Here is a 25,639-nt window from a genome sequence, read left to right as displayed (position 1 = left end):
AAACGCTGTTCAGAAATTTATTATAGTTCAGTGCACCTTTTCATTTGAAAAGGATTTTTTTATTGACTGCTACCTTTTTCATCAGAAGGTTTTGTCTGAATGATCTGTATAAATTTTAATCTTTTAGATGCCCGAAAACAGCTTTCTTGCAAAGCAATACTGAATTAAATTACTCATAAAATATGTTATCATCTATCTCTATTATGATTTACACACAAACATCATTTAATACGCACTTGTAAAACATTGAAAACAAAAATACATGCTATTTGTAATAAGCAAATAAAATACCCTCAGCTTCTATACTCAAGTCTAATATGATGACTGTTTTATGGATTTTTAGGTACTAGTGAAAGTTTTTTCGATTTTTTTTTACCATGCCAATGCTAGTCGAAAAGCCACAGAAAATATCCTGTACCCAGTGGTTGGAATAAGCACAATCCCGCAAACCCTTCACTGGTTAACTTTACTGGGTTTGCTCAAACTCTAGATTTTAAACAGCAATACTTATAATCTAAGAATTCAAGCTCGTTCATACAAAAGACTCATTACAATGACTTCTGTACCTATATACCAGATGACTGTCCTGCCAATCTGCAGTACTGCACTCAGAAAGAAAATGTTCCTGAAGAAGAAAGGTACATACATATGCAAATATGGTTAGAAACTTATATATGATAAACAAAATGCAGTCAATGTAAAGTTATATAAATTTCAATGATTTCATAAACAAGATCACAGTACGTTTTTGCATATATATCATATATAACATTTTAAAGAAACCAGAGTGCCATGGATCGAAAAACAAAGCTTTGCTGTTGTTGTTTAAGTAGTTTAAGTCAAACAGCATTACTCAATTATCAATAAAGCTCGAATTATATGCCTTCATGTATATAGTTGTATTCGTATGTCTGTTGCAACATGTGTTCCAAGTTTCATCTGCGTATCTTACATGGTTTTCGGGTTATGGCTAAGTTCAAAGATTTTGCACTTTAACAATGCTCACATTGAAGTGAACAGAGAGGCATTTTAAAAGAAAAAAATAAATACTGTACATTGGAGATTAATTTTTCATGAAACATCCATTCATTAATAAGAAACAGTTAACAAAGAAGACCAGTATACAAAGTTTGCAGCCCGCCAGCCAGCTTGTTGAAAATACTGCACCACAAACAAGTGTAAGGATACAGGCTTGTTTATCCCTACTACTCTCAACTAATTGTACGTTGCCAAATTTTTCTACGATTTTTTATATGGCAAATCCTTCACGACAACCTGTTTTGTTAGGGAATATAAGAATCCCATATAATATGTCTATTATTTTAGACTACCTTTTTCTTTTAATAAAATGAATGTTTTACAAAAAAGAAAAGGAAGATAAAGAACCAACATGCCAAAATAAAGCAGAAACACTGCTACTCCACAAGCCATGACGTTCCTCTGAGCATGTTGCACATCTTTCTGTGTGAGTCGCTTCTTCCATGACTTATCCACACTAGGGCTGCTAGTCTGGCCTTGCGCCAAGGGGGAGGGACTGCCAGGTTGTCCTATCTGCAAAGAGCGAAATTAAAGTAACCACTTTTGTAATGTTTATTGTTATTTAAACGTCAAGCTACTGGTTGAGAAGCGGTTTCCGGTTTAGATCTTCATAAAGAAAGTACTGCAATTCAACTATTTATTGTCACTAGGCAATCAAAAGTTGAAGTTCTTATCGAGACACATAAGTAACTTTTATCATTAATTAATGTTTAAAATTATTTTTTTCATTTTGTACACACACTTGCACGTGGGGGATCATCACGCGCAGCGCATTGCGCATGCGTGTGAACCTAAATGCAAACAGATGGACCAAACCCTCCCAATCCTGAGAACATCGCCCCGGCAGTCAACCTCCATCGCCAGAAACTAGTAACGACCAACAGAACCAAAAGATAACTATGTAGCCGTCCGACGTGAGATGAGGGATCGGCTGGGTGATCCAATTGTGGAGTGGTTCATGCTATATTTTGAAGCTGCGGCATGGCAAGCAGTCCGGGAAGTATTTCCCAACACCGATGTGAAGGGCTGTACACATAGCTTCCACTGGTCTCAGCGGGTATACCAGAAGGTGACACGTCTGGGCTTGGCACCAGCCTATACTCAGAAGGGAGGAGTATACCACTTTGTCAGGAAGCTGCTCCCTACCTACACGCCGAGCATGTGAGGCCTGCCTTCCTCACATGAAGGGATCAGGCTCTGGAGTGAGAGAGTAAGCATATACTTGATCTGGTAGACTACATCGGATGAACATGGATAGAAGGCACGCTATGGCGCCTCATTGGTCTGTCGGTAGCCATGAAGACAGTATGAACAAGCAAATTCGTTGAACGAAGAGCGAACAAATATATATAGTCATTTAACTCACTTTTACTCACATTTAATTCACTTAGGCCAAATAAAAAATAGGTGCGTTTCAGGTAACGCTGCCATAAAAAATAGGGTAGGTAGGTCGGAATATTTTTTTATATATATATATTTTGATATATCGATTTCAGTAACTGTTGACTCAGACTGTACCAAAAGTAAAAGTAATCAATTTTCAGGTTTATCAGCAGTTTTTTAACATGTTCCATGCTTCAAAGGAAACAATCTTTATTTGTCTGGTTAAATACTTTGACGATGATGGTTGGATTTCAACTAAGTTATGGTACACCACTCTTTTATTATTAAAGACTTTCCAGGAACGGTTTTCTTTATGCACCCTTTTGCTTTCAATCACCCGCTCACCTACCAGTTACATAATTACATGGAGAGTGGGACAGCAAATTTACCATATAGCCATCAGCCAAGAAAACCTCAATGCTGTCAAGAGGACCTGGGGTTCAGGTTTGAAGAACAAGTAACATGCAGGTTTTATTGCCAAAATTGCACACTTAAGTCTGACATATCAATCCAAAATTCAGTATCTGACACATTTGTATCTGACAAGAAAATAAAGTTCAAGAATTGAAATATACCTGTCACACAAGCACAAACTACCCGTAATTCACCTTAGAGTTTGGACACTCTAAAAATTTGGACACCCATTATTAATTTCAAAAATTATTTTGCGTAGTGACTACCTAATTTTCGGACACCCAAAGGACATTGATTATGACTTTTACAGTTACTATCATACATGCCATATTTCTGAGAGGCTTCCCAGTGGATTTTGGTCTGAATTCCAGGGGATTTTGATATAACACCAGGGGATTTTTACGCGACGAAAATTTGCGCAATATCTGCATTTATAATATAAGAATAAATACAGAAATACACTCAAATACAATAATTTTTGGACTTTCGTGGAATTTCACACTCATAATATTATTGATGCTTTCCATTGTCAACCTTAAGCAATTTTTTTTTTTTTTTTTTTTTTTAATTCCAGGGGATATGAATCCCCCGGCGGGGGACAAGGGGATGGGTAGAAATTCCGGGGGATTTTTCCCCCCACCGGGGGATATGGCATGTATGTACTAAGTCTCACAGACAAAGATGATTGATCTTTATCCTTAGAATGTATTTGCCTGGCTAGATTACCTAACCGTATACATCACTGTGACAAGTTAATTAGTTACAACCCATCCTAAACGAGTTATTGCCTGTTGAAAAGGAAGTGTGATATATAACAGAGGATTAAAGAAAAAACAAGGGCAATCAAGGGATTAAGAAAACACAGGCATGACATGTTTGTAAAACGATCCGCCAATAAACTTTAAAACTTGTACCACACTTTTAATATAGACTTTATGAAGCAACAATCATACAGTAATACTCATTGAAACATCAATAGAACAATAAAAAAACACATTCAATGATACAGGTAACTATTTAATGTGATGAATTAAAGTTCATGTGCAATACTTAAGTTACAATCGAAAACACTACCCAGACACATTAATCCTGCATAACAATATCCATGCTCTCCACGAAATCCTCGTGGGTATAACTGTGAGTTATGTGACATCACACAGTGTGACTGTTTGATCTGAAGCCGATAGAAGGTGTTTATTCATTTCAATGCATGTATAAAATGGTGTTGAATGGGGTTTTAATTAACTTGAGGAAGGAGTTGCACTTAAAGGTGTTATAACCATCGATAACTACGGATAAATAAATAAGTTGTATAAGTAAAATGCAGACACGAAAAAAAAAGGCAGGTTTAACATACATGGAGATAAAATGTGAAATTGGTTATTTTCAATGAATTCGGACAGCGAAAAAAATTAAAAAAATTAAGGTGTCCGAACTCTTAGGTGAATACGGTAAATACAATCAGAAATCCAACTCTTATATTGTCAACTTTTCGTATACATTTCGTAACAAAAACTTTTCGTACCCAAATCACTTTTTTTTTCAGGGAAAAATAGGTTAGGGTCGGCGGGAAAAAATAGGGTCGGAAGTGTTACCTGAAACAGACCTATTTTTTATTTGGCGTAAGGTTAATATAAATTACAACAACCTGAGACATCTTCGAATAAGCCGGGTCTTCTACTGATAACTGTCCATATCGCTAATTGGATATAGCCTGGACCGTTGAGGTTGGGACCTTATACTTATAGCTTGAACCTGCTGGGAGCGATTTTTGAGAAAAGCCGCCACTTCTGAGGTCGGGACTCTATAGCTTGTTACTGCCTGGACTGATGATTGTGGAAAGCCGTCACTTCTGAGGTCAGGACTCTATAGCTTGTGACTGCCGGGACCGATGATTGAGAAAAGCCGCCACTTTTGAGGTCGGGACTCTATAGCTTGTTACTGCCGGGACTGATGATTGAGAAAAGCCGGACCACTATGGCCGGGACCTTAGCTGATAACTGCCGGATCATTTATTGACTTCATTGTAGAGATTGAGACAAGACACAACTCGCTTATACAGCTTCTTAATTGTATTTGCATATTATAATATAAACAATGTCTCACTCTTGCGCTAGTCTAAAATATTAGACGTGTTATACGGGATTCTTCCAATCCCTAACGTCTAAACGGGAATGTGCAAAAAAAAAACCGGGGGTGTTTTAAAAATATTGAAATTGTTTTAAGTGAAGTATTTTATGGTTGAAATTGATCATAAAGAGTTATATTCATATTTTACCATGTAAGTGAAATGCTATTTTGCACTAAACAAGCATTTAATGCATTAAAACAAGTTGTGTACCTTTCCAATAAAACGAAAGTTGAGTGACACAGAAAACAATTATGCAAAGGGGAACAACTCGATACAATCGTAATAACTCGGCCTCCTCCGACAAAGCTTCGAGATAGACCTCGTTGTACAATCGTAACAACTCGGCCATGGCCGAAATGTTCCGAGCGATTTAAAACTGTGCCCTGAAGCCTTGCAGGTGCCCTTCATGTATATATCGTTATGTTTTGACAGAATGAAATGAAGAAAAGCCGTCAAACTCATAATTATAAGTTGGATATTTATTTTTTGTGTACGGAACTAATATAAAATAACATTATCTGGTAATATTTCTTGTTTTTTTATATTTTATAGACGCTATATGCTTTAACCCGGAATCCTGATCGGAACAACTACCCACTTTTGATACTAAACAATTTGTACGTGAAGGATTTGCCATATCAAAAATAAAAAAAAAATCCGTCAACGTACAATTATTTGGACTTACTCTTGCGCACACAGGGGTTTCTCTCGAAAAAAAATATTCTTATATATATTATATAGACAAGGGGTTGAACTCAAATTTTGCAATCCTCCAAAAAATGAAGTTAACAATGACTTACAGTTAAATTAATGTTTTTGTTATAAATAAAATGACTTTAAAAGACCGAAATCAATACACACGTTCGCAAAAATCCAATATCTGAAATTACCTCAGTAAATATCACGATGCGTGTAATGTTGTACAATTACATGTATCCAGTTCGATGACGTATCATAAAGTTGAACACCAACCACTTTGTTCGTTGTAATTGAATGATTTACACCACTATAATTGGCGAAAAACAAACATCGAGTTTATTTTTGTCTTTCCTCGGCCATTTTGATTTCCAACACTCCAGTTGTATCCAGCGATTTCATTGGCTGATGACTGGCTGTTTACGGCGGTGGTTTTTACAATAGCCAATAAATTAATTCGTAACAAAGTTTAACGCACGCGCAGAAAATGTCGAGTTTGACAGATTAACTATGCTGAGGGAATTTTCGGTGTTTTGTGCTCTTCTTCGGAATGCATCGGTAAAAATTGCGCATTTAATATGATTATTTTTTGTTATTTTAATGAATTATAGCGTTTAATATTCGTCATTTTGTAGAAAAAGGTAGCCTGTGTGTTTCATCTATCGGTGTACTAAGACTTCCTTTGCTTATTGTAAAATCGAAGTTGATATAAATGTATAATTTTTAATACGTATATGTTGAGGATTTAATTACCTTTCAAATTTTGTGGCCATAAAAGTATTTCTATAGTATATGTCCGACACCTGACCTATTTGTTGACAAAGGGGTCGGCCATTTTATTTTGTGACGTATGTACAATCAACCGCTGTATATGACATTTTCAGTAGATAACAATACCAAACATGGAGGTAACGTGACCGCGAATATGCACATTGTTAAGAAGCACCTGTCAGTGACGTCATCAGCATATATAAATAGATGAAATCGGGAAAATCCGATCTGGGTTTTGCGAGATTCTAGCAATGGCAATGGCTTACATTTAGAAAGTTGAATTAGAATATAGAAAAAATGTAATAACGTATATTTTTTTTTGATTTTGGGGGAATACTTACGCGTAGAAACGACATGATCTTTAAATGTTTGTAGCTGACAGTTCTCTCGAATGAATATAAACAATATGAAGTGCAGGTACCCACCCGTTCACGTGATCGATATTCCGCATGTTTCGGATTACATCGATAGACGGTATACACCGATAGATGAAACATTGAGTATACATTTACCTACGTTGTTTCCGTTTGCGAACCTGTGTCAGGATTGCAAAATTTGAGTTCAACCCCTTGTCTAATAATATATATAAGAATTTGTTTTTCGAGAGAAACCCCTGTGCTTGCGCACAGTGGTCAGAAATTGGCTCATGGTGAGCATTATTTGATAAGCATACAAAGAGCTGAATTTTCGATCTTCTGTACCCTGTGCGTAGGAGTGCAAAGGGGTCACTCCTACCAACTTTCTAGCATAAAATAACTTAGTCTAAAATAAAAGACGTGTTATACGGGATTCTTCCAATCCCTAACGTCTAAACGGGAATGTGCAAAAAAAAACCGGGGGTGTTTTAAAAATATTGAAATTGTTTTAAGTGAAGTATTTTATGGTTGAAATTGATCATAAAGAGTTATATTAATATTTTACCATGTAAGTGAAATGTTATTTTGCACTAAACAAGCATTTAATGCATTAAAAGAAGTTGTTTACCTTTCCAATAAAATGGAAGTTGACTGACACTGACAACAATTATGCGAAGGGGAACAACTCAATAAAATCGTAATTACTCGGCCTCCTCCGACAAAGCTTCGAGATAGACCTCGTTATACAATCGTAACAACTCGGCCATGGCCGATATGTTCCGAGCTATTTAAAACTGTGCCCTAAAGCCTGCAGGTGCCCTTCATGTATATATCGTTATGTTTTGACAGAATGAAATGAAGAAAAGCCGTCAAACTCATAATTATAAGTTGGATATTTATTTTTTGTGTACGGAACTAATATAAAATAACAAATATCTTGTAATATTTCTTGTTTTTATGATATTTTATAGACGCTATATGCTTTAACAAATCCGTCAACGTACAATTATTTGGACTAAAAATAACTATGAATACAATGTAAATGCAATTTAACAATGTCAGAAAATCTCGAAATGCCTAAATAAATTTTATCCATTGACTAATATCAGATCTATAGCACTAATAACTGTTTAAATGAAGAATAGTATCAAAACTGTGATCAATTACAGGTTAATTTAAAGTTAAAACATTAGCCTTAAAATTTTGTTTACAATAATCTTTATACTATTATAGTAAATGAGTAATCACCGTGGGAAACATTTTAACGGTCACGTGACTTCCATTGATCAAGTTTGTGTGTGTAAGTAGTATATATATCGTAATCTCATAATAGTGCACACTTCCAGTCATAATAATACTACTAGTGGTGCGTGAATAATCAAAGTGAATTTAACGGCAGACTTACCTTTCGATAGGTCGTCTGTTTATCCCTATTCCATTGACTGAATTCGTCACGTGACACTTTCTCCACGGAACCTGGTCAAATAGCCCCCAAGTCAAATAGCCCCCACACTTTTGGTCAAATAGCCCCCACTTGGAAAAAAATGGTCAAAACGCCCCCAATTTGGTCAAAACGCCCCCCATTTTGGTCAAATAGCCCCCACTTCTTTTTTTATTTGACATTTATAAGATCCGAATATTGATTTGTTTTACATGATGTTTGGCTTTTTTTGTAATTTATTATAGTGCTGTAGGACAAATCTAACCAAAAAGATCTAAACCTGTTATAATGGGGAATTACAAAACTTATTTAAAAAAGAGGCTTTAAATCAAGGTTTAGGCTGATGTAACTGAATACTGTTTGTAACATTGCGACAGGTAAAAATTTAGTGTGACAGGTAAACTTTCAGTGTTGACCTGTCGCAATATCCTGTGAAGAAGAAAAAGTTGTCTGCCATTATAAATGCATTGTGATGAAACATTCACAAAGGAAACACTAGAAGATGAATAATATGTAATAATAAATGAATAATATATATTAGTTATTTGGCATCATCTGTATTGCCCTATTAAGTAAAACTTGGAGCTGCTTTTATTATTGCCTGCCATTGACCTATGTACAATGTTGCAGGAGCTGATGTTGAGAATCCGTCAGCTTGAGACTCATGTGAAGGTGCTTCAGAGAGCCAGCAAAGAAGAGAACCCTGTAGCTCCACCTATGCCCCGAATGGCTATAAAGAGGAAAAAGAAGTTTCGTCCCAGTGACTTCAACAAGTACGTGTATCATCTTTAATCATAATGACGTTGTATACATAAACACTTCCAGTTTGTTTATAGAAAAGTTTGGGTTATTTAGCCTTATAACCATGTCATGTATGATTTTTATTTGTAAGAAAAGTTATTTATTGTTACGATTTCTTTCACAGGTACACCATGTAGCCCTGACGATCATGTACCTCGGCCATGACTACACAGGATATGATGACACAGAGGAAGTGGAACACAGTAAGTGAACTGTTCCAGGCCCTTATAAAGTGCAAGCTTATTGAGTCCAAGTATGCACATCTTTCAGTTACCCAGACAAAAGTTTGACTTTCTGAAGTTTGATAATGTATCAATATTTTAGTGCTTGTTTTTGAGAGTACTCAATAACAATTGCCTTCAGCTTATACTCAAATGAAATTACCTAATAGTCTAACTAAGAATGTCAAAACAAAAAATTAACAGATTTAGGATATAAACTTGCTGTTCAATCCAAGGGAGAAAACCACATATAAATAAAAACAACTGATACAAAATTTGTTTTTCTTCAGAAAGAATTTGACCAAACGCAACAATATATTAAGTTATTGACAGAGGTTAACAGAGTTTCAAAAGTGGCAATCAAAATACATTTCTTGTACATTCCAGGTTGTCTCTCTTGATGTACGTGGCAACTTGCTGTCGAGGGTCGGGGTGAAGGTGAGAGAAGGGATGACAGCGCATGAAAGACCTGGTAAGGAACTATGTATACTGTACAGTACAATCTGTTTTCCATATAGAAATACATGAACACAATGCCTCTAGGATTTAAGGCAGGTTATATTAAGGGCAGGGAATTGCAGAAAATAAATAGGGTGCTTAGGGTGTAAATAACACATTGTATCGGGCTATTAAGAACTTAATTATTATTTGATGTTTACTACTTCTGGTAAAAACATGAATGCAAAATCTTCTGCTGTGTTTTGTTTGTAACGAAGTATATATTCAAGACCATTAATGTTTTAGCTGAATACCAAATTATTGATACAGTTGTTGCACACTATTTTGCCTTTTTAGCCGGATTTTCATCGAAGAATTACGGGTTATAGAATGGCGAAAACCGGGCGGGCGGGCGGGCGTGTGTTAACAATTTTGTGTTTAAGTTTTCATTTTATGTAATAAAATCAAGAGTTTTTATCCAATGGTAATCAAACTTCATACAATGGTAGATCATAATGAGAGGAAGTGCAGTGTACAATAACCATAATCTATTTTTGCTTATTTTTGAGTTATTGCCCCTTATTCCTTTTTTGTCCGGTGTATAACTTGAAAAGTACTGGATGGAATTCATTGGAACTTCATACAATGGTAAAGCACAGTGAGAGGAAGTGCAGTGTACAATAACCATAACTCTACTCTTGCTTATTACTGAGTTATTGCCCCTTGTTACTTTTTATCCCCCGCCTATGAAATAGGGAGGGGGATATTGAAATGGCATTGTCCGTCCGTCTTTCCTTCCTTCCGTCTGTCCGTCTGTCACCTGCGTTTTCTCAGTAACTAGCCGGTAGAATTTCATGAAACTTAAAATAAATATGAACCACTATACTGGAATGATGCTCGTTCATTTTTTATGGATTGGTCAATTGTACTTGGAGTTATTGCCCTTGATCTTTTGAAAAACTCTCATTTACAGCCATTTCTCAGTAACTAGTTGGTAGAAATTCTTGAAACTTACTGCGATGATGCCTGTTTATTTATATTTTGGATTGTGTAATTTCTATATGAGTTATTTGCCCTTGATTTATTAAAATATCCATGTTTGCAACTGGGCAAAACATGTGCCGTTGTGTAGTCAACTGAATGAATATGGTATCAAATCATTTACATTTATTATAACACTGTCTGATATATAATTATTATTATCCATGCATTTTAGCGCCACTTTAAGAAGAGTAAAGATATCTATTGTATTTGTGTCACTGTTGGTTTAAGTAGCAAAACCTAGTATTCACATTTTTCCTGTGTTATTTAACCCTTAAGCTGCTGATGGCGATTTTAAAGGCTTTGCAAACAGCTTGGAACCAGACCAGATGCCGAGTAACTCGGCGCCTGGTCAGGTTCCAAGCTGTTTGCCACTCAGTCAATATATCCCCAAAGTTTTAAGTAAATGGAAAGAAATTTAGAATAAACCAGACGACATTTTTGAGCAGACAACAATTTACCCAGCGTGCAAAGGGTTAATTAGTAATAAATGACATCCCCTTAGTTTTGTAATATCGATTTTTAACCCATTCACCGCATACCTATGCTGTTGAAAATAGTGCAGTTCCAGATAAAACGCCACTTTTAAAGGTGGCGTCTTATCTTATACTGTACTATTTTGCAATGATTGATGTTTCCAAGTAAGCAGTTTCGGAAAAGACAGTTTTATTTAATCATCCCTCTGATTTATTTCGTTAAATTTTTTTATCATAAAGTAGTCCCGGTCGATATTTTATAATTTGGCTCGGAAAGGGATAAACCAATGTGCTTATCTTATTCTTTCTGAGATTTTTTTAAACCTTCAAGCACAAACAAGCCATCAAGCACAAACAAGCCATCGTTGGCGGGGGATATCTTTTCACTGAAAATGCTTGTTTTATCCGGAGTATAACTTGAAAAGTATACAAGAACCATAACTCTATTTCAGCTGATAACAGAGTTACTGCCCTTTGTTACTTTTTTCTTGTCCGCAGCATAACTTAAAAACTATGGGATGGGATTTAATAAAACATCATACAGTGATAGATCATAATGAGAGGGAGTGCAGTGTACAGGAACCGCAATTCTATTTCAGCTTATTACATAGTTAGTGCCCTTTGTTACTTTTTCTTGTCGGGAGCATAACTTGAAAACTATTATATGGAATTTAATAAAACTTCATACAGTGATAGATCATAATGAGAGGGAGTGCAGTGTACAGGAACCGCAATTCTATTTCAGCTAAATACAGAGTTACTGCCCTTTGTTTTTTTGTCCTGAGCATAACTTGAAAACTATTGGATGGAATTTAATAAAACTTCATACAGTGATAGATCATAATGAGAGGAAGTGTAATATACAGGAACCGCAATTCTTTTTCAGCCAATTACAGAGTTATTGCCCTTTGTTACCTTTTTCTTGTCAGGAGCATAACTTGAAAACTATTTAATAGAACTTCATACAGTGATAGATCATAATGAGAGGGAGTGCAGTGTACAGGAATTGCAATTCTATTTCAGCTAATTACAGAGTTACTGCCTTAGGAGAAAGAATTCCACGGCCATAAAAATTCATTAATTTTTGTCAAATCTTTATGAAACTTGCTCAGAATATTTGTCTGCTTGTTGTCTTAAACATTTGTGAATATGGGTCACCTCAGATCAAAAACTAAGTCACTAGGTCAAATCTTAGGAAATATTTTCCTGATGTCATAATATTTTTTTTTAAAAATCATGAAACTTTTCATGAAACTTTTACATTTTTTTCTCCAGGATATCTTAGTCACATTTAAGTATAATAGATTTTCAAGAAACTTTTACATTTTTTCTCCAGGATATCAGTCCAGTCACATTAAAGTATAATAGAATTTAAGCATAAATTACAGTTTTTCCTGCAGGATATTGATTTTTTTTTCAGTTTTCATGACATTTGGTTACTTTACATACATACTCAGTATAAATATGGATCTTTTTGGTTAAAAATACTAGGTCACTAGCTCAAATCCTCGGTTTGCAAAATTGCATCATCAAATAAAAATCCGGCTTTAATGCGGCGTTGCCGCATTAGCGTCTTGTTTAAGAGAATACGCCACATTTGATAATAGATTTTACAATCGATTATCGACAATACTTGATCATCATTTTATCCTGATCAATAACACTTATGGCTTTAAGTTATGAGTTGGATGAAATCCATGCTCCGTAGGTGGAAACTGTATTGTATTTCTTTATAAACTGTTTGCCAAAACTGTAGAAGTGTGGACTTGTTGCAGACTCTTGAATGTAAGACTCTTGACCTCCAATCTCTGGCTCCTCACTGAAAATACTACCTGTATTTTGGTAGGTAAATACGAGGTCATATCATCTGCTTTACTCTGGCACACTTTAAAAGCAGGATTGCCCTTACGTTGGTTTCATTCTGCCTGTGCGCTAAGCCCCACTACCTTAAAAGCCTGATAACCCTTACTTGGGTCAAAGACGATGGGGGCGTAAATAAACATCATACATTCCAATCTATAGAAGTTCTGCTATGTATACCAAGTTACACAAAAGTATTGTCACATAGCATTGGTGTCTTTGATGATGTGAAAAACTCTAACATTTTCCCTAAATCTGAAATTGTAATATATATTTAGATAACGCATTCAAAACTGGCAAGGTCTGAGCAGTTGACATGTTTGTAGTACATTGATGAACGGGGAAAGAGGATTCCTACGGTATACCGTCAACCAATGGTATCATTTCAGGTTCAGCTGCAGGAGAAGAACATACAAGTATTTCTTCCCTAAAGGAGACCTAAATATACTGGTAAGTAATAAACCTGGGGCAGTATTCATAAAACATCTCAAGTCATTTCTTAATTTGAGTCAATTTTCTAAAACGTTCATAGTCAAATTAAAAGAATTCAGTGTTCTTTTACATAAAAGTATATGTAACTTGAATTAAAGCAATGAAAATGAAATATGTCAGATTGTATTAAGTTAATATATCATGATAAGTTTGATACTTCATTGAAGAAAATGAGGAGTAAGGAATTGACTTCAGATGCTTTATTAAGATCAGCCCTGGACATTATATATAGAATATATGCATATACCGTATAGTTTGTTGTGTCCTGACTGTATTTTTGTCATATTTTAAAATAACTTTGCACATGTGTTTGGAATGTAAAGACCATGTGTTGAGTGTAAGACCCACATCCCTACCTCAAAGATAAAGCATGTCCGGTTAGCCATTGGTTAGTACACTCCCTTCTGACCTAGGCAATCTGGGTTGGTAAAACAGCATGTGAGTTTGATTTGTGGTTACCATGGTAACCAACCAAGTGGGTTTTCTCCAAGTACTCTGTTTTACCCCTCAACAAGACCACATACTCACACAACCTTGTGCCAACAAAAGTGATTAATTTTATGTTGTAATAACTTGTAAGCTCTTGTTTAAGGCAAAAATGCTTAAAAGATTTTTTGGGTAGCAAACTCCAAAGGAAACTAAGAAGATGCACTTCTACTCCCAAATAAGATGTACCATACTTAATTCAATTGTTTTAATTTACCAAAAAGGAAGAATATACATCTATTCAACACCATGTTTCTTATGAAGGATAGCATGTTTAATTTGAAAGAAAGGTGCAGAAAACACTGTATTTCTACCTTATGAAATGAAAGTTGATCATTGTAAATCTATAGGACTCACCAGTCATTTAATATTTGTGCATTTCCATCTTTTAAATACACAATTACAATCTTGTTACCAGTAATATATTTTCCACAAATGCATTATATAGTAAGCAGTTCAAGGTTTATTACTCAAAATTTGTTTGTTATATATGTTTATGTATTGAATTTAAATACGAGGGTGACTTTAAAAACTGTTTGATTTTCATGAAATAGTGATTTGGAGAAAAACATCATATGAAGACTTAAAATTTCCTGATTATATGATTTTTTTAATTCAACACAGCTCATGGAAGAAGCCGGCAAAAAATTGATTGGCGAATATGACTTCCGCAACTTCTGCAAGTTCAATGTTAAAGATGGCATTACAAACTATGTTCGAAAAATCATGGAGGTTGAAGTCAAGACTGTAGATGAGACCGATGACGGATTCACAATGTGCGAACTCACGATCGTCGGGAGGGCGTTCCTGTGGCATCAGATTCGCAGCATCTTCTCTGTGCTGTTCCTTGTTGGCAAAGGGAAAGAATCGGTTGAAGTATGTATTTGGTTTTTGTCTAGTTATCTCCCTTGCATTGTGTTTAGTTAATAGAAAACATCTTAAAATTTGCTAATTGATGCAAGCACACAAAGTAAGGTCAATACAAGTAATTATGTCACCCCCTTTCATGGGAAGACATATTGTTTTTGCCCTGTCCGTCGATCAGTCCGTCAGTCAGTCTGAACGTCACACTCCGTTTCTGCTAAATAACGATAGAAAGCTTAGACCCAAGAATTTGGTATGCTAGTATTTGGTCATGACTAGTATTGATTTTTGGTTCACTAGGTCAAAGGTCAAGGTCAGTTTGACCTTGAGGTGAATAATTGGTTTCCGCTAAAATACTAAAGATACTTTGGGTCCAGGAACTTCATACTTGGAATGCTAGTTGTTCATAACTAGAAGATGACCCCTATTGATTTTGAGATCAAAAGGTCAAAGGTCAAGGTTACCTTCAGGTAAAAAAAAACAATATGTTGGCAATGACCTTAAATTAAAAATGGTTTCTGCTCAATAACTATAGAACGCTTTTTCCCAGTAACTAAATAATTGGTATACTAGTTAGTCATGACTAATACATGACTCCTATTGATTTTGAGATCAGTAGGTCAAAGGCCAAGGTTGCCGTGACCTTGAGGTGAAGAAACATTTACCGCTTAGTAACAAAAGAACACTTGCACCCAAGAACTTAATACTTGGTATGCAAGTTGGTCATGTAGATGATCCCTAATGATTTTGTAATCAGTAGGTCAAAGGTCAAGGTAATGATAACCTTGAACTGAAAAATGGTTTCCGATCAATAATTGAATTACGCTTGCACCCAGAAACTTAATACAATGCAAACTTCGTTTACATTTTCCAAGATTAATCAACAACACTTTTTTCTCTTCACTATTCAATACAGGTGAATAAACCAAACTTCACTGTTAGTTCGTCTCGAGTCCAAAATTACTAATTTCACGTCCATCATTTATTTTTTCCCAACTACGACCACACAATAGGGGAGACAAGGACTTTTTCAAAAGAGCAATCTCTAGTTTTAGTAATTGCATTCGATACTAGTAATTCTCCTCTAATGTTCATAGTTTATACTTTTCTAAATGAAGGTAACAAGGTAGAAATAATTTAAATTACAAATCAATGGATGCAACAAGTTTGCCATATAGCATTTACCATCGCAAAGTTAAGGTGTATTAAACAGTTTTTGCTTTAAATAATGAAATTCTCACAAAATGTTTTATACTTGTTGCAATTGGGACACTAAAATTTGACTTCAAAATAATTTCGAAAGAGTGATTTCGGATTTTTGATGTAAATTTTGATCAAACAAAGAAAAAACAAAAATCGAAACCAAAGAGGAAATATTGGTATTTTTTTTTATAAATGATGTTCAGATTAATGGTGATGAAATGTTATTAGATTTATACAATAGCAATCCATGTACTAATTTTCCAGGTGGTTGATGAACTTCTGAACATTGAGAAAAATCCGCGTAAGCCGCAATATAACATGTCATCTGACGCGCCTTTGTGCTTGTATGACGCTGACTTTGGAGGAGAATTTGAGTGGATTTACGAAGCTGGTAAGCTAATATATCACAGATCTTATTTCACCTTATTAGTAACTTATACGGTTTATAGAATGTTTTGCAGGATACAGGATTCTCATTTTGACATTTTTTGCATGCCCACATTTAAATGAAAAAAGGTTAAGGTATTATCATGGTCTGGGTGTCGTTGTTGGCATTCTCAGAGTATGATAACTGTTGACTTGGCCATAACCAAAAATACTGTTCAAGATATCATTCAAAGGAAACTTGTACAAAACGTGAACTATATGCCTGTTGCCTTTTACCCATACATACATGCTCTGAATTAAAAATGACCACAAAAGCCATGCCAGTAGAGCATAGGCCCTTATGGGCCTCTTGTTTTTATTTCCTCAACTTTACATTCATTTTAAATATTGGCTTATTTTCAATATACTCAAGTATGTATCAAAATAACAAAATATGACTAAGATATTTTCAATTTACGACTTAAATTGACTTAGATTTTTATTGGATGGGTTCCAGGACTGCCAAAACCAAGTTAATGGAAACTTCTTGTGGCATATTTGTTTCATATTTCAAGTCGTTTAAGTTAAGTTGCAGTCGATAACAGGATGCAAACAAATCAAGCAAGCATTTGCAATGGTCAATTTAAAGAAATGAGATAGTACAATAGCCCTGTTGTTGGTTCTTGAAAACATTTGGGCGATTGTTCAGATTGTTGTGAAAGTAAACAATGTGACTGTTGTTAACTTGTAGACATAAAAAGTTGATGATATCCTCATATGTATTTGAATAAGACAGGTACTGTTAAAACAGCATTTGTTACAAATACTGCAGATCACAAGTGAATTCATTAATCTTCTAGAGAAGTTAAGACTTAAAAGTTAACACTTCTGTAATTAATAATTGCTTACTTTAACAAATTTCTAAACAATTGGCCCAGTATTTTCAAAACAGTTTTAAGACTTTCCCCATTCATGTTTCAGAATGCCATGAAGACAACCTCACCTCCCTCCAGCAGCTTTGGGCTGAGCATTCCATCAAGTAAGCAAGGAGTTTGACTTGCCTTATTATAATTTGTTTTTCACTGGCGTTTGTGCTGGTTCTAAAGCATGTAAAGTGGTGTTTAAATGATTGACAGCGGTCAATTGATTTATTTTTAACTTTATTTATTTTAATCTTTATTTTTTACAACAGTGAAGAAAGTAATATTAAATTAAGCTTAGCCACACAGTCACACTCATGTCATGTTGCGTGAGAGTGTGGTCTTATGTTGAGGGGGAAATAGGAGAACTCAGAGAAAATTTATGTATCCATCTTGCTGACAACCCCTGGCTGATCAAACTTTTATTGATAACATCTCTTCTTATTTTTTCACAGAGCAACAATGGTAAAGAGCATGCTGAATGACCTCGAGAAAGCTAAAGTGGAAACAGGTACGGAGGTGTTCTGATTATATTTATTTTCACACAACTTTTGGGATAGCTGAAAGCTGATGTGAGTTACTGATGTAAATCACTTTCGAGTCAGTTGCCTGAGCAGAAACCAGTACTGTGTCCTTTCTAAGAGGTCATTAGAATGTTCCATGGTTTGTAAACCTGAGACCTGTTGGGTTACGAGCGGACACCTAAACCACTAGACCACTCACACCTTAAAAAGGGCCCCTAGGTTTGGAGAGATGTTTTATGCAATCTTTAGCTTGTTTGTTGTTCAATAGAAATTGTATTGCCATTCACTAATGTTGTCCTTACTGTAGGTCTACAATACCCTATAATTCAGAAACCATTTAGAATATTTATATTAAACTTGGTTAGTATTTGACAAAGCCTGTTCTAGGGATGCACAGCATTATTGATACCTAGTTCTGCTATTTATGGATTATCGAAACAGAAAGTGAAATAATAATGATATGAACAGAGAAACCTAATTAGTTACCATACATTACCTATTTTTATTTCAACGATATATTGAGATATGCTTATGAAAAATTGTTCTAGATCTCGATGCTTTGCCAATAATACCCGTCCCCAGCAAGTGCCAATACACATATATATAGCCCTGGATTAAAAATGGACAAGTCTTGGCATATTTATGTGTTCCTCCTGTTTATGAACCCTATTATAAATATTCAGATATTTGACACTTATCTATGTAGTTAAAGTTGTAGTTTTACTTCTAACAAAAAACAAAATTCAAATAATGAGTTTTAAATTATGAAAGCCTTTTTGATGAGTAAGTTTTCAAACATTCTCAGGTTTATTATAAACAAAAGGTCTCATCAAGATGGCATGATTCACTTTACATGTATTGTAAGTTACAGTTGATGTATCGGACTCTCAAATATTTGTGAGACAATATTCGGGTGATAAATGAACTAGTAAAGGTGCTTCTTATTCTTTTATCTACTGTAAATTGGATTTGAACTAATCTTTCTGTCATTTTTTCAGACTGTGACATTGCGCCCTGGTGTGATCTGAGTCCCCCTTTACTGATGCAGTCTGAATGGCTCGTAGAAGACAGGAATCCTAAGGTGCTGATGGAGAGACAGGGAGGCTGTAAGTAGTCCGTACAACAGGGTTGATCAAGTTCAGGAGTAATCTGAATATATGATCAATTATGACCAAATACAATTTTCAGGCTCAACCAATCCATTTTTGATTATAATTTTTGATTATAATTGATCACCGGAACATCGCTGAAAATAATCAGTAGTTTGAGACTACAATAAGTATATAGAGGTCACTTTGGCAGTCTGTCAACCTTCTCTGTATGTAGGTTAATATCATTTTAAGACTTAAACTTCTTCCTAATCTACAGTTTTTCATGGAACGACTTCACAATTGGTAGAAACCACACCCATGATGAAAAGTAGTTCCTGACAAAGTGTTGTTGACTTTGATTAAGTCAGCTTTATAGTGTAATTGCACTTGCAATCATCATATATCACATACTACCAATTGTAAAACGATTGATGTTTATTAATCACAAACTTGAAGAATATTCATTTGCCCAGACTTGTATTTGTATTCAGATGACATACCATGGCAGGAGTCCAAATGACTTAAAGGCGCACAATATAGGCTGATGCCAAAAGTATTTATTTTTAGTTTTGACTTGTCTAACTCATTTGACTCAAATGATAAAAAAGCATATAACAGATAAAAAATACTAACCTTAAAAATTGGGTTTGTGGAAATAATAGCGATGTGGCCACAATTTCCAGAGTTAAAAGATTGCAAAAATATTGCTACATTGTATTTCTTTATCTCTACGTAAATGATATGCTGTTGTTTTTGGTTTTGATCATTAAATCAAATGAGATAAACATGATAATATTTTTATTTTTTATTTTTGAATCAGCCTGTATTGTGCGCCTTTAAGCCTTTCAAGAGCCCATATTATTAAAACAAACACATTTGATAAAATGTATACATGGTAACTTACAGAAGCTTCTCTATTTATTTGTTTGTGAATGATGTAGAGATGTGTTTTGTGTTGACATGTGTAAACTTAAGTGCATGAAATGATGCCAATTTTTTTATTACAGTGACCCTTGACGAGATGATAGCATCACACGAGTCGAGAAAACAGCGATGGAGAGAAAATGCTGAAATTGAAGCGCAGGACGATAGCAGTGAAGAGGAGATGACGTCACGGAAACGTCAACGTCTTGAAATTGATAAGCCTAGCCACATAGATGATAAGCCATTTGGAACATTAGATAAACCCAAGTCCGGAGAGAATAAGGATCCTCACATAATTTATGGAGAAAACAATAAAGGAGATGATGACACTGTAAGGGACATTGATGGAGAAACTACTAATATGAAGGCTGATAAAGATATTTGCGATTCTAAAACCTCTCTTAAGGATAATGGGGAGGAAAACTTGGAGACATCAGAGAATGGTATGAAAGGAGAAGAGAAAGTGGGAAGAAGTACACAAGAAGAGATTGGGGAAAGCTCAGTTATAAGTCAAACTGGGGAATGAGTCATTTCCTTTGATAATTGTCATGAGAAATTCTCCGTCCAATGATTCATTTGAAAAATAAGACGTTAATCAGGATTTTGTTGTAGAATACATTGAAATTTATTTGCAAGGATTATTACTATTGAGAATTTTGAAACATGGATATAATGGAATCATGTTTAAATACAAACTGATTGAGAAAAGTTATTTCATTTTTCAATTTACTGTACATCAGGTAACGATACTGACCAATTTGACAGAGAATATCTCACAACAAACAGAGGTTAATAATGACACATATTACTCGATGACTTATACTGCAATAAGACATGGACTCAAGTTGCTCAAGGTAAAGGAAAGGCAAAGTGTTAGAGAAGAACCTGGATGAAGACTTTTACCAGTTGTATGGAAGAATGGTGATATTTGGTGATCATTACTCCAATGTCAAGGCAAGTTGTTGGAATTAGAGAGGAGAGCGTAGTGGAGAAGGTCAAGGTTAATGGTGTTTATGACACTGAGGTCAATGTATTGAGAAAGGGACATTGAAATGGTCATGGCCTTGGATGAAAAAACAAGGTCAATGGTGTTCATCACTCTAAGGTCAAGGTCTGTTATTCAAGTCAGAGTGGAGGTCATGGCTTCAGAGAAAAAACAACAAGATCAAGGGTTTTCATTACGCTTAAGGTCAAGGCCAGAATTTCATGTTAGAGAGGAGAGAATAGTTGAAAAGGTCAAGGCTTTGGAAAAAAGAAACCAAACAAGGTTTTTGTCAGTGGAGTTGTATATAATGGGTGCTATATGTTTGAGGTTCATTACCCTATGTGTGTACGGTCAAGGCCAGAAGTTTGCATTTAACCATGTGAGCCACTGTAGTTGGACCAAAATCAAATGAATTGAACTGATATTCATCATTAATCTGTCACATAGAATTGAGTTAAGCATGTTTACCTTGTTTTCTTGTACTCTAGATATATGGAGTTATTGGGCATATGTCAGGCTTTTTTTGTGCTTGTGGTAATTTTGACCACTAGTTTGGTTAAGTGCTTTCTGTGTGTATTGGTTGCTGTTGATTGCCTTATTTTAGAGAAGCACTTTTTTCAGATTTGTTAGTTCTGGTCAATTTTACAAGGCCATTATTTAATTTATTCGAAAATCACTGATAAATTGTTTTATATTCGTGGTCTGCTGTTGCATGAAAACTAAATCCTCCCAAAATGCAACATCATTGAGGGTTGCTTGCAGAAAAAGAAATAAATCCGTTTGGTCTGCTGGAACTTACAAAAGCCGTGCTGGAGGTCTTCAATATGTTTTTTTTATAATGATCATGAACTTTGTAATTTATTTTTTTTGAAATATGTAAAATGTATGTTTTACACATCGTCTTCTGTTTATTGGTTTGTTAACTAAATTTATATTTTATGTTATGTTGCCATGGTAATGGGACCATTGTTTACATTGTATACTTCCATTGTTGTTGAAAAATCATTAGAATATATGAATATTTATATTTATACTCCTGCAAACAAAGTTTGAAGTCTGCATAGGTTTGGTCTGTTGGGCAGTTAGTCAGTTGGCAAAATGCTGTAGAGCGATATTCTCCAACAGTTTAAGAGATAATACTCTGATACTATGTACTCATTCCCACCTTGATGGGTAATATTGCCTGAAGTATTTTTATTGACCTGGGGCCACCACGTCTTACACGTACAGTAACATGCCCTAGAGTAGGATTTTTACACTTTTGGCTACGTGAATATTGAGGTTTGTGGAGCGAACAACTCCCACAGTTTTAGAGGGTTTTCTCTGGCCCAAATTTCTGGAAACTTCATAAGTCCCTTTAAACAGAATTAAGCTAAGCTGACTATTTGTTGTTTTTCAATAATTTGCGAAATATTTTCTTGTTAAAAGTTTTTTATACTTTAGACAGGAATTATCTTTATGATTGCACGGACTCGTAATAGGTACGTGATGATAATATTAATGTTCAAAACATAAACTTATGTGCCACCCCTGTCAAAGATATAGACCTATACCATGATTGAGAGTTACATTAACTCCCATATTGGAATGGTAACAGTAGGCGGGGTTAAACAGTTCAGTATCTAATATATGGATCAATAACAATGATATTCACTTATACTGCATGTTAGTTATTGAATGTTGCCTTGACAACATGGTACCCACTTACCTCGTATTTTGAGTACTATTGAAATAGTAATACACAGTTGTGGATGCCAGAACTATAACTTAATATAGTTTTACATAACATAGGAACCTTTTACACATGTATACAGGCTGAACATTACTTTCTCATTAAACAAAAGTGCAAAGTTCATTTATCTCTGTTTAATTACAGAGTGATGTTGTTATTTAGGTTATCGTTATTTAGTGTGTTGTGAGAGTCATGTATGATGTCTGATCTGAGTCCTTACTCCGATCCTTTCTATGAAATGGTGTTCTATCTTGGTATATAGAGAATTTTACTATCAAGATATTTTTGAAATAGTCATTTTTCCAAGAGCTATTCTGTATATCTTGTTGAGAGAATTTATCCGTCAAGATATTACTTTCAAAATAGTAAGAGCTACCTGCACTTCAGTTTAAGCTTTATTAAGGAGTCTAATACCGTTGATGCACCTTCTTTTGTCATAAAGTAATTGATAAAGTATGTCAATGGAAGAAAAAAAAGTAAAATAAATTACATTCTTAAGCTTTCACTGTGTAAAAAAATTGACGAATGCAAATCAAAAAGTTCTGTTTGAATTACTTACCAACGGTTTAAAAACTAAACTGTTGGTAAGTAATTCAAACAGAACTTTTTGATTTGCATTTTTAAATGTTTTTTTTAGTTCGTAATATGACAGATGACATAGATTGTATTAATATACATGGAATAAATTGTGTCAGTTTCAGTTTTTCACTACATACTTGACAAAGTATTTAGATTTTACCCACTTTTTATCACTGTTTTTCGCTTGTGTATTTGTCTATCTTAGTATATTATGTACAGTAAAAACGGTAAAGGAGTGAAGCTGTACATTATATTACATTTTATGTATGAGTGTATTAACGTCTTGCTTGGTCAAAGGGTACATCTGAATGTAGATATTTTGTGTTGTGGACGTGTTGCTAATGTTGAATGTTGCCATGGAGGTCTTCGTCATTCCAAATATACATTTTCAGATCACGTCGTATTAACATGTTATGTATACATTAATAAAGGTACTCAGCATGACACGGTCTCGCAGTATTCAAGTTCAGGTAAGCCATCCATCTGATAAAAAGAAATGATATAAATTAGGCTCGGTATGTAGGAATTACTATTATTAGGTACTCTTTTATTCTCTTTTTCATTTTTGAGAACCAGGTTTTTGTACCTAACTGACCTTTATCAGGGTATTCACTATTGTAGAAAATTTTAGAAAAACATTATCCAAATTTTAAGATGTTGACTCAGAAAATGCACATTCTAAGGAATTTACGGGGAAAAAAACATCATCGTCAAATAAATGTAGACTTGGGAGGAAGATATAGGGATGGGTGCGTTTGTGGAAACAAACATCATTAGAATAAATTAAGCCTCAAAAGGAAGACTTAAAATTAATATCGAGATAACTTCTTTTTAATTTTATATTGATGAACCATTATATTATTTTTGACGGATTGCATTTTTGAATATCACCATCATAATGCTAAATGATATAGTATAATAAAAGGAGATATTATTAGAAAACATTAAAATGAGACAACAAAGCAATTTTATTAATTAGTTTCTGAAATAACATAATGTCTACACAAATGTTTATACAAAAAGTTTTCGATAAAAACATAAAATTTCTTAAACTCAACTTGTTGTAAGTTTAAACTACATGTAGCCTTTTGTTGCATTTATGTTGGATGGATTACCTTAATGAACTTTGTATGTAACTACTTGCGGTTTACTAAATCTATATTATACGTTTTGAAACAGATTATAAGGTAACATGTGCCAAACATCACAGATATACTTGTATGCATCATACTATTGCTTCTAGAAATCATTCAATTCAAACATTGCGGAATGTTGTTACAATTTATAAAATTCAGCAATCTACACTTTTCCAAAAAAGTTCAACCTTATGTCATGGACAAAGGTTGACCGGCGTAGTGTTTGAGATTATATTTTGTCTATTTGCCCAGCCACTGTTTAACCTGCTGATTCACATGATTTAAATCAACAATAATCAAAATAAATGTATGGCAGATTTGAGGAATAATATCATCCCATTGGACAAAATATAATTTCAAACACTAATTGTTTGTTGTTACTTAAACATCAGTTATAAATAGATATTATATGCTGTGCGATGTGAAACTTACGATATTTACTCAATGTGCTTTTTCAGAGTGGTGCTTTTATATGATGTTTTAGATATTTGTAGAAGTATTTTATGGATTAAAATTAACTCACAGAATTGTTGTTTGAGATTTTTCAGAAATTACCATATTCAATTATTGGTATTTATAGTCTAGTCATATAGTTTACTGTCTGTATTGTTTGATTGTTGGATATGGTGTTATGTACATATTTACATGTTTTAATATTTTAAAAAGATTGTCAAACAGAAAAGCAAAGTTATTTAGTAGAAATGTTACAGTTTCAATAACATGTTTAAAATATATAAGTCTGGTGAAGTGTGTTTTTTACAGAGTTTTAAAATTTATCCTAGCACTGTTAACTGTATTGATTGATATTTTTAGCATTTAAAACATTCTGGTCCGTTTCCTTGGATACGTCTTGTGTTTGTCAGTAACTAATTTGATATTGAATAAAACATCAAAATATTTGTAGAGTTGTGTTTAAAATTGCATGTATTTGTGGATAAGTGAAGTTCACATGTTACTTATCCAACGATACATCACATCAATCCTTATTATGAAGAAGAAGGATCTATATTTCGGGAACATGTACATTGTATATCACTGGTTGGTGATTAAGAAATAGAATCTATAACTCTAGAACATGTACATTGTATATCACTGGTTGATGATTAAGAAACAGATTCTATAACTCTAGAACATGTACAGTGTATCACTAGTTGATCACTGAAAACAGAATGTATAATTCTGGAACATGCACATTGATAGGGCTACATTGGAGTCACCCTGTGGTCGGTCGGTCGGTGGGTCGGTCCGAGGCAAACTTAATGATGGAATT

The 25,639-nt window shown here is 34.4% G+C and overlaps 1 protein-coding gene and 1 pseudogene across 2 annotated transcripts; one reads left to right on the top strand and one right to left on the bottom strand.

Moving 5' to 3' along the window:
* The window catches only part of LOC128245984 (transmembrane protein 209-like), a 38,052-nt pseudogene extending 32,022 nt beyond the window's left edge, over nucleotides 1-6,030 (bottom strand).
* A 63-nt stretch (nucleotides 6,031-6,093) lies between these two features.
* LOC128246657 (tRNA pseudouridine(38/39) synthase-like) lies at nucleotides 6,094-25,268 on the top strand. 2 transcript variants are annotated; one of them, XM_052964963.1, is made up of 11 exons: nucleotides 6,094-6,220; nucleotides 8,861-9,003; nucleotides 9,156-9,234; nucleotides 9,640-9,724; nucleotides 13,457-13,517; nucleotides 14,670-14,915; nucleotides 16,377-16,503; nucleotides 17,460-17,517; nucleotides 17,854-17,909; nucleotides 18,921-19,028; nucleotides 20,021-25,268. In XM_052964963.1, exons 6-11 carry the CDS (start codon nucleotides 14,673-14,675, stop codon nucleotides 20,461-20,463), a joined length of 1,035 nt encoding a protein of 344 aa, XP_052820923.1. In that variant the 5' UTR covers nucleotides 6,094-6,220; nucleotides 8,861-9,003; nucleotides 9,156-9,234; nucleotides 9,640-9,724; nucleotides 13,457-13,517; nucleotides 14,670-14,672; the 3' UTR covers nucleotides 20,464-25,268. The 2 variants fall into 2 exon arrangements, with proteins under 2 accessions (XP_052820923.1, XP_052820922.1); XM_052964962.1 differs by having other exon boundaries at nucleotides 14,670-14,921.
* The last annotated feature ends 371 nt before the right edge of the window (nucleotides 25,269-25,639 follow it).

Source organism: Mya arenaria, chromosome 9, assembly GCF_026914265.1.
Source record: "Mya arenaria isolate MELC-2E11 chromosome 9, ASM2691426v1".
Lineage (NCBI taxonomy): Eukaryota > Metazoa > Mollusca > Bivalvia > Myida > Myidae > Mya > Mya arenaria.
Note: the sequence above shows the minus strand (reverse complement) of the source record. Positions and strands in the feature narration are given on the sequence as shown.